The 16259-nt window shown below is 38.4% G+C and overlaps 1 protein-coding gene across 9 annotated transcripts in view; it reads right to left on the reverse strand.

Moving 5' to 3' along the window:
* Positions 1-16259, reverse strand: part of SLC10A7 (solute carrier family 10 member 7) — a 144696-nt gene that overhangs the window by 24863 nt on the left and 103574 nt on the right. For 3 of the 9 annotated variants that reach the window (XR_011096147.1, XM_068680889.1, XM_068680888.1), the window contains 2 exons: positions 13159-13242; positions 2221-2386 (listed from right to left, as the gene is read on the reverse strand). Coding sequence is in view for 4 of the 9 variants with exons in the window: in XM_068680889.1 (XP_068536990.1) it covers positions 2221-2386; positions 13159-13242 (250 nt within the window). In the remaining 5 variants the exon portion in view is untranslated. Of the gene's footprint in view, positions 1-2220; positions 2387-13158; positions 13243-16259 lie in introns of those variants that run through there. The other 6 variants (XM_068680891.1, XM_068680890.1, XR_011096149.1 and 3 more) reach the window with 5 other exon arrangements.

Raw genomic sequence — 16259 nt, forward strand, 5'->3', positions numbered from 1 at the left:
TTCCCAGCTGTGCTGCAAGTAGCTGCTGGGGCTGCAGAGACCAGCTCCGCGCTGGAGGGCAGGAACTCCCCGCAGAGCTGGAGGAGAAGCCCTATGACCTGTACGGCCCTTTTCAGGGGGAGCGTGCTGGGGGGAAGGCTTTTTACTTTCAGCAGAATCTGGGGATGAGTCCTCTCCCTTCTCCTTGCAAAACTTGTGAATGCAATAAGGCTAATGTGTCCCTGAGGGTAGTGCAAGCCAAGACAATGCATTTGATTTTGACCCCAGTTTATAACTGGGCAACATGGCAGGGATATTAGCTATTACCAGTGACATTTTCCATTCTCTTACATAACGTTTCCTAGGATGTATAAATGTCACCTCAGCATGCACTTAATACTTCCTTCGTGAACTACGGAAGCAATCCATTGTTCCCCAATTACAATATTTCTGCAGCCAAGTCCATTAATTTAATATGCACAGAAAAAAAAAATCCCTTAATACGTATACCTCTGTAAAGCAATATGCATGTGTTACTACCGATTATCCCTCGTGCATATTTTGCTGTGGCTAGCATATTAACATAAAAATTCCATGACAACATTCATCAGCAGAATAATAAATGCAGTTTCATCTCAAAATCTTTGTGGTAATTTCACATCCTGGTAATAACATAACACACGCATCCAGCCAACACATCCAATGTAGGTTCAAAAACTTTTTTCTAGAATATAGCAGACATACTTACCTCCACAACTTCCTTATCATTCAGTTTTATAAATGTTTTAGCAAAAACAAATGCCTAATATGCTCCTAGCAGTTTCAAGGCTTACATTAATATTTGTACTAAGAAACTCCAATTATGCACACTGGAAATAAAAATGTATATATAATCATTTTAATGCACTGCACTGCAAGTGGTGTACCTAATTACACATAGCACAAATGCAGAGCTATCTCTGCAAAAAGAAAGTAGAAGAAAGGCAATGAAAGCAACCACTCTACAGCTGTTCAAGGAAAAGCATGCCTTTTTATCTCAAAGGCAACTTTTTTTCAATGTAGTGGTCATCACAGCAACAAAATTACTTTATTCTGTTTCTCTGCATTTTATGTCAGAGTTGGAGATTTCCATGTCCCTCTTTTTCTTTGACAACCCTACACTGATTTAAGCACATGTGGTCCTTCTCAGGTGCCTGTGCAAACAAGCATTTCCTCTGTTTTGCAAAAGCTTGTTAGAATGGCTTCTTTCTTTGCTTTCAGAATAAAGCAGTTACGCAGTACCAGTTATAATTCCATGTAATATTTTACACACACACAGTGTTTCATGATAAAAAAAAAGCCACAACTAGAACATGTAATACGAATAAAAAGTGACCCACAAAGTGCAGGGGCAAATTTCCCACTGACTTCAGTGAAGGTTGGATTTATATAATATAAATGATTCTTATTAGGTAGAAACATGTGCACGTACACATACTTCAGGAAAGTGATGCACTGATTTTAGAAAACATAAGATATGATTTATACTGCAGTTACCTCTGCTTCAAGCAAATAAACTCCTGTCTCTGCACAGTCTGAAGCAAGACAGGAAATACCTACAGGGAGAGAAGACAGTGCCTGTATACCACTGCCCTTCCCTGGGAGGTAGTGATCTGCAAGTGTATTTTTAACTGATGGCAAAGATACCAGCAGTCTATTCTCATGTGTGCATTATTTAAGGCTGAATGAATAGAGTGCTTCTAAAACAAACTCTGCACCAAATGTGTTCATCCACAGAAATGTATCAACACCTTCGAACTCCCAACTAGTTTCTAGGTTTGTAACATGGTCAGGAACTATTTAAAAGTTTTGACAATGCTTTTGAATAACAGCTTAAACCCAGATATTTCCTTTCTGCTTGGAATGTATCATTTGTGCAAATATGGCTGTTTAAAAAACAAGAAGACAAATCAGAACAGTCAGAAACACTTGGAAAGTAATGCCATGCCCCTTTACAAGGCAAGGTCCACTGAGTAGTCTCAGGAACACCTAAGTAGCAGTGTTCACCCTTACCAAAATGCTTACTCAATCTCCTAAAAGCATCCAGCCCCTAAGAAGCCTGGTAATCTATTTTGCTAGACACATTAAAAGTACAAGTTCTAGCCCCATTTCAGCATTACCCCAGCCCCATCCTTTGCAATACCTATAGCTCATTGCACCCATGAATCACTGATAAATGAGAAGTTTTATGACTGAACTTACTTATGAACACTATGACGATCAAGCTAAATTTGTCAAGGTCGATATTTGGATTGGCGAAAGTATCACAGAATGTGGTGTAGATGATCATCAGGAGCACACAGCTGCTGATAGCGCCAAATGGAGGCTTCTTCCTTTCAAGCCAGTCCCTGATGTATCTTCGGACAATCTGAAACACAGAAATCAACAGGTTGCCTCTTTTCAAAGATGCAGGGAGCCAAGTTGGGCATCACAAAGTGAATCTGACAGCGGAAAGACACAAAGAGAAGAGAGTAATTTGGATGACGGCCACAGTGGATTTCAAAGCTTCCCTGCCACACAACTCTTCTTCTGGGGAATTTAACATTTGTAGTGCAACTTCCACTGGGCGTCCATAATGAGAGTATATTTTCAAGTACATTCAAATCCATCCTTAATCATGCCAAATGTTCTTTGCTAGCTGTCACCGAGACATGCCCATTAAGCCTCCCCAAAGTTTATCTCCTCTGCTGATACTAATGGATGTATGTAATTATCACAGTCCCCTTTGCATCAACAGACAATTCCAAGTGCAACTTTGGGAATCTTAAAAATCTGACATCTTCAGGAATTTCATGACGGTAGATAATCGAAAGTGATCCATGGAACATTTTAATATTTAAATAGCTAGCGATGCACCAGAAGTTTTTAATTAAATTATAACTCAAGCTTGAAAAGCAAAAGTGCATGTGTTGTGGGAGTTTAAATAATTCAAACTCTGAATATCTAGAGTTTTTGTAAATCCAAAGACAAATGCCATTTGCACACTTTCAGAATACGAGAATTAACACATGAAAACAAGCAAAACTACTCTACTTAGCCTAACTTTTGCAATTTCAGGAAATTGAATCTGAAGTTGTTTTTCAAGATTTTTTTTTTTTTTTAGAAACAACTATAAATTTTAAAGGAAATTCAACTTTCAAATTATGCCAAACACTACAGGACTACGCATCAGCAGATACAATACATCTATTTCAGCCCTGCCTGGGGAGTCGCTTTCATTTTTTCTCTTTACTTTATATGGTTTGAAAAAACTTTTTAAAGCTTTTCTCATATAGCTGTGACTTCTGTTAATTTTTCAGTGATCCCATTATCTTGCCTAATTTCTCCTGAGACTTCCCGATACTCTCTGTTACCATACTCTTTCAGAAATAATAGCACAAGATCCTGAAACAACTCTACCAAGAAGGCTCTAAAGGTGTCTCATTACCTTCCCATAGTGGTACCATTAATAAGCAACACCCCTATCAGTTTAACAATACAGAGCATTTTAGAGGTATTCAAGATTAATATCAAAACATCGTCACCAAAGCTACCACAGGACCTTTTCACACACTAACCGCCAAAGCCACAGGATTGACCTCAGAGCTGTCAGCTTTCCTCACTGCCTTCCCAGCTTGTTTGCAAATTTCTCAGCAGAGAAGTCCTGTAAGCCCCTATCCCGGTAACCACGGAAAATAGGCTTGGTAAGCCACATGGCAGGGCACCCACTAAAAACTTTGTGCATGAGGTTCACAAAAAGCTAAGCAGGCTGAAGCCCAGTGCTCACCTCACAGTACTTGTAAGCTTCCTGCTGATGAAGAATAAGAGATTTACAGGAAAACACACAAGAAGCTCAGCACCTCAGTGAAAACACAACTTTAAAATTTCACACTTGCCAGATGTTAAAGAGAGAACACAACTCAGGGATGCAGCCAAACTTCTGAAAGAGCACTGAGAGGAGTCCAGCAGGCAGCTCCCTACAGGCCAGCAGGTAGGAACATACTGCCACGCTGATGGAGGGGAGCCAGGACAGCTGCGTGCAGAAATTCAGTGTGCAGCGTGACAGAGGTCAACTGGGAAGACCAGATGAGCCTATTCGAGACTTTGCAAGCAATAAGCACAGATTTTCACCTCTAAAGTGAGTTTTTTCTAAGGAAGTTAAAAATAATTCCTATTATAACTTAAATTAAGGTCACTTTGGGGAAAAAGACAAGCTAGTTGAGACAACATACTCATGGTCCTTCCACCATGCTCATTAATGAGGTGCTGAAAAAAGAAAACTTATGGTTGATTATGCCTCAGGTATAATTAACTGGAGGTATTTATTATGAGACCTATAACCTTGTGTCTGTACAAGGTATAAATACAATGTACATGACAATATGAACTTCATACACGTATTTAATGCACATAGATGTATAAAAGAAAGGAAAAATATTTTAAAGCTGCAAGTTGTACTTCCTCAAAATCTTCAATCAGCTGACACCTTCTTTAGATATCCACCTTCACTGAGTCTGCAACTACTGTGAATGAGCGAGCATAACTACCACTATGGGTTTTTATTGCACTTTATATAAAACTACTACAACAACAACAAAGATGTAATCAGATTCTGAAGAATTAAACTGTGGCTTTAGAAAATCATCAGATCAACCCAGCATCATGCTACACATAGATTGTAAAAACACCGTTAAGTCCATCCTCTCTAACACTGTATACAATACCTTTTGATTCTCACACAGGTTCAAAAAAATCTAGAATTTCTGAGGTGGATTCAGCCTAAAATCATTGATTCCACGTAACCCAAATTCTTATATAATTTAAGAGGAGAAAAAATAACCCTACAGGTATTTGTAAGAGCTCAACTAGATTTTTTATCAGGGAAGCTCAAATCAGCTGATTCATTTTGACTGAAAAACAATCTATTTGTTACTTATTCATGCCCTGCAGAGTTGTTTGAGGACAAGAATACTTTGAAAGCCTTTTAATTCTTAACCCTATAACTTTCCAGTGTTAAAATATAGGAGCTTAAACAAAACAAGCTAATTATTTCACTACACATCTTGGCAAATCCCACAAATACAACACAGACAACACACACTAGTACAGAATCAGCCAGGGAACCCGGCAGCTCTGTGGCGACAGCACACACTGACAACAAGTCTAATAGAGGTTGAAAAGCCACGAACAACACAGGTTGAAATGATTAAATAAAGAACCTGCTAGGTAAAGTTGGAGCCTGGCAGAAATGTTAAGTTCCATTTGTCTGCAGAGAGAGATACGACAATGACTTTTGCATGTTATGCAAATACGCCAGACTCGAGCACTATGCTGGGGTGCTGCTTCTTAGCTGAAATGATAGATCCCACAATTTTGAAGTACACACCACTACAAGGGGGGACAAGAGAGGGACAAGCACCAGAGACAAGCACTTGAGAAAATGTCTGAAGTGATATTCCCGTGAACAGATGAACTCACAGCCTGGAGCAGAAATGTGAAGGACTGACATCCAAAACAGATGCATCAGACTGGCACACTGATGAAAAAGAGCAAAAAGGACAGTACTCTTTAGGTGCAATAAATCCACAGATCCTAGTGAAAGGGAATTCCTCACATAAGAAATGTAATTAAAAAAATGCATTGTTAAGGGACGGAAGAAAGGGCAGAGATGTTGGAAAAATAATCACTGTGAAATGTAAGAGCACTTAAAAAAGATACTTTAGACTGGGAAATTCTGCAGGATGTTACCACCTCAGAGAAAGCATGCACAATTTTTAAGGTACAACTCATAAGGTACAAAAGGCCTGGCAACCCCTGTCCCTGCTGAGACTCCTGCAGAATTACTTCTACAAGGAGAGCTTGTGGCCTCTGGGCCTGTGGTAGTGATCCATTTAAGCACAAAGAACTGCACGGATTTTCATGCAGATTCACATGCCGGCCTCAAAAGTGCAGGAATTCCTGATGGCTGACCCAGAGGTTGCATGCGAAAACACAGATGTGGTGAATCTTTCCCTCAAACTGCAGCTCAGCAGAGAAAAGAGAGGAAGAGAAATAAAATTTAATATAAGGTGACATTTTATAAATAAACTGTATTATGAGAGATGCTGAAAAAAAAAAACACAACCATGAAAGTTAGGTAGTAACTAAACAAAAATGTGTCCAGGCAACCACCTCCTGCTGCCTTGGTCCTGGTAACCTCCAAAGGTTCTTGAAAAGGCATTGGCTCAAATTCACTTTGAAGCACAATTCCAGGCTCAAAATTTCCTCTTGCCCTGAATTTATTTTCCAGCAACAACAGAATGTAATAATACATGAATTAACAGTCATATGTCCATTTCAAATTAGTTCTTCTACCAGACTGGTTACATCTAGAGTATTTTTCCTCTAGACTGCTCAGTATCCTGCCATACCTTCTTGTTCAACCACTCTTCCCAAGCAAATGGGCTAACTGCTCATCTGCTTAATTCACTTAAGGTGCCCTGTACAAACACGATCTGCTCTTCCAGGAAAGCAGGTAAATAAGACTCATTCATTAAAAAAATCTTACATGAAAATAGTAGGAGATACATTATAGAAAAACAATTCACTTATCTTATTATACCTTCACAAGCCACACTATATACCTAGATAAATCCATCAGTAAAATACAGTTAGACTGTTTCCACCTGCCTGCTCACATGCTGGACAGGCAAGATTTTTTTAAAAATGTCATAAGCGATGTAATTCATTAATGTTCATTATTAATTGAACTAAACAGAGCAAGGAGGTTTTTTCCCCCACCAACAAATATGCAATGGAGCCATCTCTGACATATGTAATAAAGTACATCTTTTAAAACCTACCTAGGTCTTTAACTTTTTTTTTTTTTTTTTTTGGTAACCCCTGAAATGACAAACTAGGGGAAATGGTTATGAAGTCACTTCTTCTGTTCCTACAAGAGTATTTCTTGATATTTGCATCATTATGCAAAGCAGTTTTTTTTTTTTTTTCTGAATTTATCAATTCTTTGGGACTGATTTAGCCTTTAAGAGAATCGACAACATTTTTACTGCACTTTTGTTCCTATTCTTTTTTAGCTGTTGGTATGGACTTCAAAATACCTGGACAAAACCCCTGGGCTTTAACAATTCAACAAAGAAATGCAAGCCACTTCTTCCTTGTGTTGAAATGCACAAGGAAACAAGCTGAACCAATGCTGGATTTATCACCATCCCTAAATGCTGCAGTTGCCTTATTTATTTTGTGTTTTGAGGTAAGATTACTAACTCACTCCTAACTATTACTTATAGCAACAGAACTTTGCAAAGCAACATTTTATTTTGAAAAGCTATCAGTCAGGCCCAAAGGATACCTGTAACAGTTCTATGACTTCTCAACATCCCTTCTTACATAGTGATGGCAAACTAAGAAAGAAGTCTGCATGGAATACTGGGAACTACTGAAGTGAAGCTGGAAAACATGAAAGGGGGGAATATCCTGAAAAATTAATAAAGAAAGTGAACGAAGAAGACAGAGATCGTGAAAACCACTAGGAAGCATTAGAAACTGGGATAGAAGGGAGATTATATGAGTTGTAAGAAATAATATAGGTAAGTTGCAACTTCTCAGATTTATGTATTATCATAGCCCTCCATGCCTCCAAGGTCCATATTGCAGTTCAAATGCACAGACCCTTTTTCCAGAGCAGAGCTCACATCGGTGCAGCCAGACCCTGCCCAGACCATCTGTCTGGGGCAGTACCTGTGTCCAGGTGTGCATTCTCACCTACCCTATATGTTGTTATAAAGGCCCAAGCTTTGTACCAGCTCACACACCATTCCGTAGCTTCTAGGACATCAACAGATGTCAGATCTGCACTTATTTTAGAGCATGCAATCTAATTTAGTTTTTCTTTTCTGAAGCTAGGAAAGAAAACCACAAAATTATTTTTGCAATCTGGAAAGTAAATATTTACAAGCCTCTTGTTTTCTTTCCTCAGCTTACCAAATTCATCTAAAAGCTACTTTATTCCATTCTTCCCATCAATTTACTGCCAAGAGGTAACTCCTGACACATATACACCTTCAAACCAATCTTTATAAAGCCCGTATGAGGCCATTTTGAAAATTAACTTTCACATTTTGGAGCAATTTACAACTGTTGCTTTAAAACATTAAGAACAGATGCAACATGGCAAGAAACGTGAAGTGAGTCTGTAACAGCGGTATGTTACTTTCTTCATATTTCTGTAGGGATTAGGTTCTGTTCCCTATTTGAGTCAAGTGTCAGTAGGGAATGCACTGTGGTACAAACGTTTATCTGCCATCTCAGTTTTCTGCAACAAGCTTCCAGAAGCACTCGTTTCCCAGGACGGCATTCTTCCTCCTCCTCCCTGCAACTCCCCAGAGTCTGAAGAAAAAGCAGGGTTTCTTCTGTATAAGTTACAAGAACAAAAGCATTTGACACTGCTCGCTTTTTATGACAGTTTCTTTGAGTATTGCTTCCCCTCTCCACAATATACAAACATTATGTTTGGTGAATGGCTCCTCCTGCTCACTAGTAACTGCTACATGACCTTCCCTTTTGATTTCTTATTCTTTAAAAATAAATCCATTGCTAAGTCTTTTAGCTTCAATTTCACTGACAACTTGTATTGCAAAGTAGCACTCTTTTTAAGTTGCATTTATAAACACACCTCCAAAATGCTGAGAGGGTTCCTCTGGAACATTCTGGGCAATGACGCAGAAGGCACTTAAAATCCTTTACTTGTAGAACATCAGGATTTTTAGTGTGACTACGTTCAGCTAGGATTTCTGTTCAACTGGCTTCATTTTATAGATTTGGGAAGAAGAACTACTAGAATCATAACATTAATTTTAGCTTTAGTTAAGGCCTGTTTAATATGAAGTGCCCACTTTACGCTGGCAGACAAATTACCAATGGGGCAACTAGAGAATGCATGAATGATAATGTACAGACAAGCTTTTTATTATTTATTCATAGAAAACAGTGGGTTTTGGTGTGCTGCTTTGAAAAATGTTCAAACTAGTAGAATATAATGAAAGCACAGTGAAAATTCTATTTCATTAACATTTAATCATAAATCGCTCTTTAATATAAAACATAAAATAAGTCTGTCATAAGCACTTAGGTGTAGAGAATGGAGAAAGTCTGCAAAACGGGGAAAGGAAATATCGCAGTGGCTTTCACTGTTCCTGTTATCTGCCACTTCAGAAGACAAAAGTAAGCACAGAAACAACAGTCTTCAGCCAAATTCTCAGAGCTGGTCAGGAAGAAACCGTTTTGACATTTTATGAAACCACACATTTTGCTGCCTAAAAGTATTACCAACACCTAAAACTAAGGAAACAATTATTTTTCTGCAAGATGACAGCTCAGGACAGCAGTAGTCTTCATCAGACTTTACAGCACTCTGCTGCCCAGAAAAAAAAAAATCAGAACTTTAAGATACCAGAAGAAATTCAAAGATCTTATCCACAACAATCTATTAAGCATGTTTGTTGTGTAACAAGTATTCTCAAATTCCCCTTAGAGGTGTTCAAGAGTGGAGCACAATAAGTTCTTACACACTACAGATCTTCAAGGCTTATAGCCCATTAGGTCTTTATAAAATGTTATAGATTGTATCTTTCTTTGAGACCTCTTCTCAGGGGGGTCTTATTTTTAACTCTGTAAATACAAATGCAATATTGTGCTATCCATATCGATTTGTACAACATCATATTGCCTACTACCAAAACACATCTATGGACGCAGCAGAGGCAGGCCACTGCATACAGCCCAAACATCTCTGACCAAGAAGAGAGTAACCCTCCTCATTAAAGATCATGCATCAGCAACCTGTGAGCCTTGGTGGCTTCCAGATAACACAGTATCTTCCTTCTTTACCAGTTCTCTCTTTAACTATCAAACGGCGGTCACCACCTGAGCAGAGGCTGTACCTGCAGCCCTTTACACATTTAATTTTCAGTGGCTAGAGAAGCATGTTTGACTCCTGTCAACAGCAGTCTTGCCACATGCTAAAAAATTGTTAGAGACAGCAGAAAACAAGCATCGATTACACTATCGTGACTTCCTTCTACCAGCCATCATTAAAAAAAAACTGACAAGTCAGCCAAGCAACCAAAACTCTAGATACGCTTTGCCATAAAGCAAATACCACCACAAAACAAATGTAAAAGCACCTCCTCATCTGCTTTGCTCGTATCCTTGGGGGCTGCTCAAACAGGCAGCTTTGCAGCCTGCTCAGGAAACGAGCATTTAGGCAACACAGGTTTTCCCAGAGGCGAGATTTTTTAAAGGAAAATAACCCTCTTAGAAAATGCTCCCTTTAGCAGCCTCCTCTGTTTTACACTGATGTGGAGAGAGCTTAAAGCCTCTGTTGATCACAACTGAGTTCGGAAAGGTGATGAGCAGTAATCCTCCTCCAAGCAGGCAGCTTCCAAGCTCAGTTTTTCCCAATCAAGCTCTTTGCTACTAGGGAACCTTAACAGGCATCCTCGTGCTGACTGTGCTGCTGAACAGCGTGGCTCTGCGTGGTAAGGAATTGAGGGCATGAAATGATAAATTAGAAGTAATTGCTGAAACTGTCATTCATGAATTGTGGGCCATTATCTCTTAATGCATCTGGAATCCCAGAGTGAGCAGCCTGTGATTCACAAAGCTTTGCTACGTTGCTACGCCACGCGTTGTGCGACAGTCCAGGAGTGAGCAAGCAGTGGTCCACACATGAAATGCACAGCCTCCCACTTAATTCAAAGCAGATCCGTGCCACCTCTGGATCAAGGGTACTCTGACATATCCCCGCACCTCCTGATGTTAGTGCTTTACTTGCTTATTGTTTTTTCCCTGAGTTACTGCACGTTACTTTTGGGTATCTGCCTTCAAAAATGGCTTCTATTCCCATCTGGGCAGGTTGGCTTACCTTCGTACAGTTCTACATAATCAAGACAATCAATGCAAACTATCCTTAGCATTTCTGATCTGCACCTACCCTTAGCATTTCCTCTCTTCCATATCCTCTAAATAGATATAATCAAGTACAGTAACTTTCAAAACAAAGTCTTTTTGTTTAGAGGAAAGTGAGCTATTTCTGTTCATCATTTATTTCCAGATGCTACTTCGAACAATTGTAAAGGAGAATCATATTTCTGTTTCTTACTGAAATGTATTCAGAAAAAGTATTCAAAATGCAATTGAGTTACATAAGCTTTAAGATTCTCTATTTTCTTTCCTTTTAGTCTTTTTCAAAGCTCCTAAATCACATCTGTTCTTGGTTAAGTCTCATCACGTTTATGATTTTAAATTTAAGATCATTCAGAGTATTTGTTTTGTATGCTTACTGCTCAGTTTACCTTACTTACCCTTATTTGTTGTAGCCATTAAAGATTGCAGCCCACAGTCAACTCACACAACAATTTCTCATAACATCTTTCCAAAGTCACATGCCATTATATACATAAAGCCAAAAGTCCTCTTGAAATTTTATATTTTATCTAGCAATCTAACATCATCACCATCCTCATCACACTGCAGATTGCTGATATTCTATCATTGTAGGTTAGTTTATTCCTAGATCTGCTGCCATCCAGATTTCCCACAAACTTCATATTTCCTAGAAATTAAGGCAAGAAATTAAGGCAACTAGCTAAAGACTTCCAGGTTTTGGACCTTTCAGGACTGAAGGACTCAATTAATTTTGTTCGTTCCACTTTTGAAAAGGACTTGATTTATTTTTGACAAGATAAGAATATGATACACAGGAATGTTCATCAGCAATTCTTTGTGGTCCTAATTAACAAGGAGGTTCTTAGGCATTTAGCTGAAAGTATGCAACTAATTCTGTAACCTTCGGGGTCACGGAGACCAGTATGTCCGTTTTTCACATGACGTGGTAACAACCAGGTCATGTAGGTATGGATGCTGTGACTACTGTTATACTTACTGTGCTCATTGTCTTATTAGAGCTTAATTTTTTTGTTTTGTTTGTTTGCTTCTTTAACCACATAAGAAACAAACTTCACAAGGCCTTAGTAAGTTAGAGTACCTGCCAATTTTGAGATGTGCTATTACAGCTTGATACAAGACTGATTCACTGTTCTACATAGCACAGGCAATGAGAGAGATTCTTAATTTTCTACAAAATTAAGAAAGTTCCTGCTGACCCCAGACCAAAACTCTGGATTCCAGAGACAGCAACAGTCCTCCTCTGGAACTACAGGCAAATTCCTCTGATGTTCTCTCAATGAATTCTGAATGCCTGGGAACAATAAATACTGACAAGTATTAAAGATTTAGGCTCCAGGTGTTTTGGTATGGAAAACCAAAAAATATATAGTGGACACTCCTTATGATTTTTGGTCTTAATATAGCAACTTCCCACCACAAAGTGAAAGAAAAGACATAATATTAATATTTCTGAAAAAAACATATACCACAGACAAGTGTTAGAGAAAACCTTATATTGTAATTAGTATATTTGCACTTGGTGAAATATTTCAATCATACACCATGAAAAATAAGGCCTTGTGTTTCAATATGAATAATGCGTAAAAAATGAAATACTGAACAGCTGCTTATTCCATGAATACCCTCCATCCAGTGTTACAAATGATGGAGGAGTCATGTAGAAAAAATAGTTTGCGATTGTACAATTACCACCCTTATCATAAAGCATATGCTAAATGGCTCAAGCAGCCTTAATTTTACTATTTCTTAACTTCTGGCTGTTTAGCTCTTATATACATTTTTAAGGTAGAGAATTTTTGATTCCTGTAATTAATAGCAGATACTACACAGGGAGAACTTCCCTCATCATCCAGGCAAAGGGCATGTGACAAAAGGACTATATAGTATTCTCAAAGCTCATTTGTATGGAGCTGGAATTTCTCACAGTCTGGGCTGCCATTTTTCCTGCTTTATGTTCACAAACTCCCTTCTCGATATGCAGTAGTGTATGTTTGTGGTAGTGAGGGACAGATGCTCAATCTCCACAAAGATCAATGTGGCTCCAGGGAGTACTGTAGCATCTTTTCTCTGATATTAGACTTCACTATCCTGAGGCTGTTTCCTATGTGGAGCACACAGTGTTGCCAGTCTGTCTTTAAGATCGCTTTCTTTATCTTATTTTTTTAAATAAGGATGTATATTTAAAAGACATACCTGTCCAATAATAAGGGGGACTACAACAGTCATAAACAGCTGCGAGAATATAGATGTAAAAGGCACAGAGGAGGATGATCCAAGCTACAAAATAAAAACATACCATTAATATTCAACTTTTTCTTAGAATCTACAAGAACATAGATATTGCATGCTAACATACTTTTATTTTATGCATAAAAACTTGGAAGTATGTGCACACATTTAATTGTTAAGTCCCAATAAAGCATTTGGTATTCCACAATACAAAAGCAAAACAATCCCTGGTTGATTATTTTATAACCTCAAATGATAGTTCCACCAATACACTTGAATCCCTACTACACACATATGCAAAGTAAAGCATATAAGCATTTGTAGGATGATACTCTAAAAAAGACAGGGAGTGAACCTCTTCCTAACTAAGCAGTTAATTCAACTAACCGTACCATCTATACAAATATCAGGCAAAGAAAAAAAAAAAAAAGTGTCGTCATTTTCAGAATAAAAATAGTAGAAAAATTAACAGTGAAAATATTCAGTTTTTATTTCAATAATGTTAAAATAAGAGAGATCTACTGAAGGCATATTGCTATTCTCTCGTTATGACAACTAGACAGTGACAGGCTTTGTTTTCAGACAGGTGATCTCTTAATTACTATTTTAAAGCTAGAACTGTGCTATATTTTTTAAGATGCAAGAAGGAAAGGTGAACCAAACAACGTTAGTGGGATTTTTTTGCAACTTAGTTCAGGAAAATTTGGGAAAATACTATTTTTTAACATTCTGATTGGAATTATTCTATGCTAGATCATTGAAAAGTTTCATGTGATTTCATTTAATACATCTTTAACAGCAATAGAACATACATTAAGAAACATACTGAGACAACTGAAACAGCACTGTCAGAGCTTCCTCAGACAACCTTGGTTCAGGAGGAGGGTAAATGATGTTAAACTGAGGATTTCACAGATCCACATTATTCTACATTTTGCACATCACCTTAACAATCCTCAAAATGAAAACAGAATTCAGAATCATTTCTAAATGATGTTGATTTCCTACAACATTCTCACATAGACATCAGTCTCATAAATTACATTCTGACAGCGAATTACACTTCTGACATGTGTCTTCCTTTCAAAGCCACCTGCAGGTATGATAGACAAGGTGATCACACAGTCTAGTCACTTCCTATAACTCTGCCTAGCAAAAATCAACATATGCCCATAAAAACGGGTTTGGCATAAAAACATTCTTCAGAAATTCAAAGACCAGGACAAAAAAAAACAAAACATAAGTTTCCCATGGTGAAGCACTTCATTTTATTCAGAAATGTAAAACTATAACCTGTATCTAAAGAAAGTCAGATGAGGAGTAAAGGGCAGGTAGATCACTGTTGCAGACTTTGTATGTACTGCCTGGGAGAACAGTGTACACACCTGTGTGTGCATGCAAGCTGGACTCTCGGTGTACGAGGGTGGCAACCGAACTGGGAAAAAACACAACACTGAATTCCCTTCCAGCACCCTAGGAAATCATGGGACTTTGAGTGGGACCAGACAAAGTCTGTTCTCCTGTAAACATACTCCATCACTTTCTTTGATAAAACCTGTTCTGAATGTACCCAAGGTAGAGAGCCCTGGGCAGAACACCCAGGGTATGGCTGTTTCTTATGTGTTACTTTGGCAGCACCAGGTGAGATTCAGCCTGGCCATTTAACAAACTTGAGCTCATCTATTTCATGCATAGCCCCACCACCCCCAGCTGAGGGATGTGGGTGCAGCAGATGGCTGGAGAGGAGCTGAAGATAATGTCACTGCTGAGGCTTTCAGTCTGCGAGCAGGGTGGCAAGTGAGAGCACCGAGATTACAAAGCCTAAATTCCCATGGTGGCAAGAGGGAGAAGTGCTTCCAGGGGAAGACTCGGATCACCCACACAAGTACCTGAAGTTAGACAGTACTGATATCTCATTCCCAAGGGACATGGGGCTTGTCTGAATGATTCCTTGCAGAAAGCAGAGCATCAAAATGCCATCACAGCACTCATGTTTGAATTATTGTAAGGAGCTTTTGAAATTTTAAAAGGTTCATAGTTTTTCAAACTGTATTTGGACTCTTTTTTTCCTTCTGTATGCTGAGGAGTTAAAAGCATTACTTACTGTGTATTCAAAGAAGCTTTTTCAAGTGAAAGTGAAGATTTTTAAACTTTAAAATCTGCCTGAGTCACAGAGGAGAGAATCTAACCAAGCAGTCCACATTCCTTCATGGCTTCACGAAACTGTGACACTTTGACAGTGGCTCTTGTGCATTTTTATAAAAGCATTGATTGGACTTCTCTGTTTTAAAGTTTTATGCTTAGTGGGTGTTTAATCAGTTTCTAAGTCAAGAATGAAAAGCTGTTTAACAATGTAACACACTGCTGAAAAAGGCAACCATTCAAACATCAATTGTCTTGCCAGATTTTTTAAATATTACTTCTAAAACAGCATCGTCAAGTTATCATGGATTTGTAGCACTGGGTATATATACAGATAGACATATTTTTACACAATTAGAAACTGAATTACACGTACTGTGGTTGGATGCTAAAGGAAACCACTCATATCACAGATTTATTTCCCTAAGATAAATTCTCTTGGCAAAAAAAGTCAAGTTTTGTTGCTTCTAACATGACTCCTCCCTCTTCTGGATGCTCCTACGATCACACTATTTTTGATCCCATTTCAGTTGTGTAGTTGAGAATTCCATTCTTCTGGAACAGAGTGGAGCTGGCTTCTTTCTGGGGTCCCAAAACTCTGCTACACAACAGACAGGCACAGAGGTTTGGAGCAGCATGTTTGCTCAGCTCCATGTCCCCTTCCTGCACTGCTCTGGTATTAGACTTCCCTGTCCCATCTATGGCACTGACATTATTTATTCCTCAGGCAGATTTCTGATTTCTGCTTCCCTTCCGTATATTGTGATAATAACTTCAGTGGGCTGTTTGGTTTTTGGTAAGAATATGAGACAACAAGCCTATAAAAACTCCTGCATCATCTTAATCATAAATCTACTCCCAGAGAAAGACACAGGAGATAGATAAAAGCTGAAGAAAAAAATAAGGCAGGAACTTTTCAATCA

This window comes from Anas acuta, chromosome 4 (assembly GCF_963932015.1).
Source record: "Anas acuta chromosome 4, bAnaAcu1.1, whole genome shotgun sequence".
Lineage (NCBI taxonomy): Eukaryota > Metazoa > Chordata > Aves > Anseriformes > Anatidae > Anas > Anas acuta.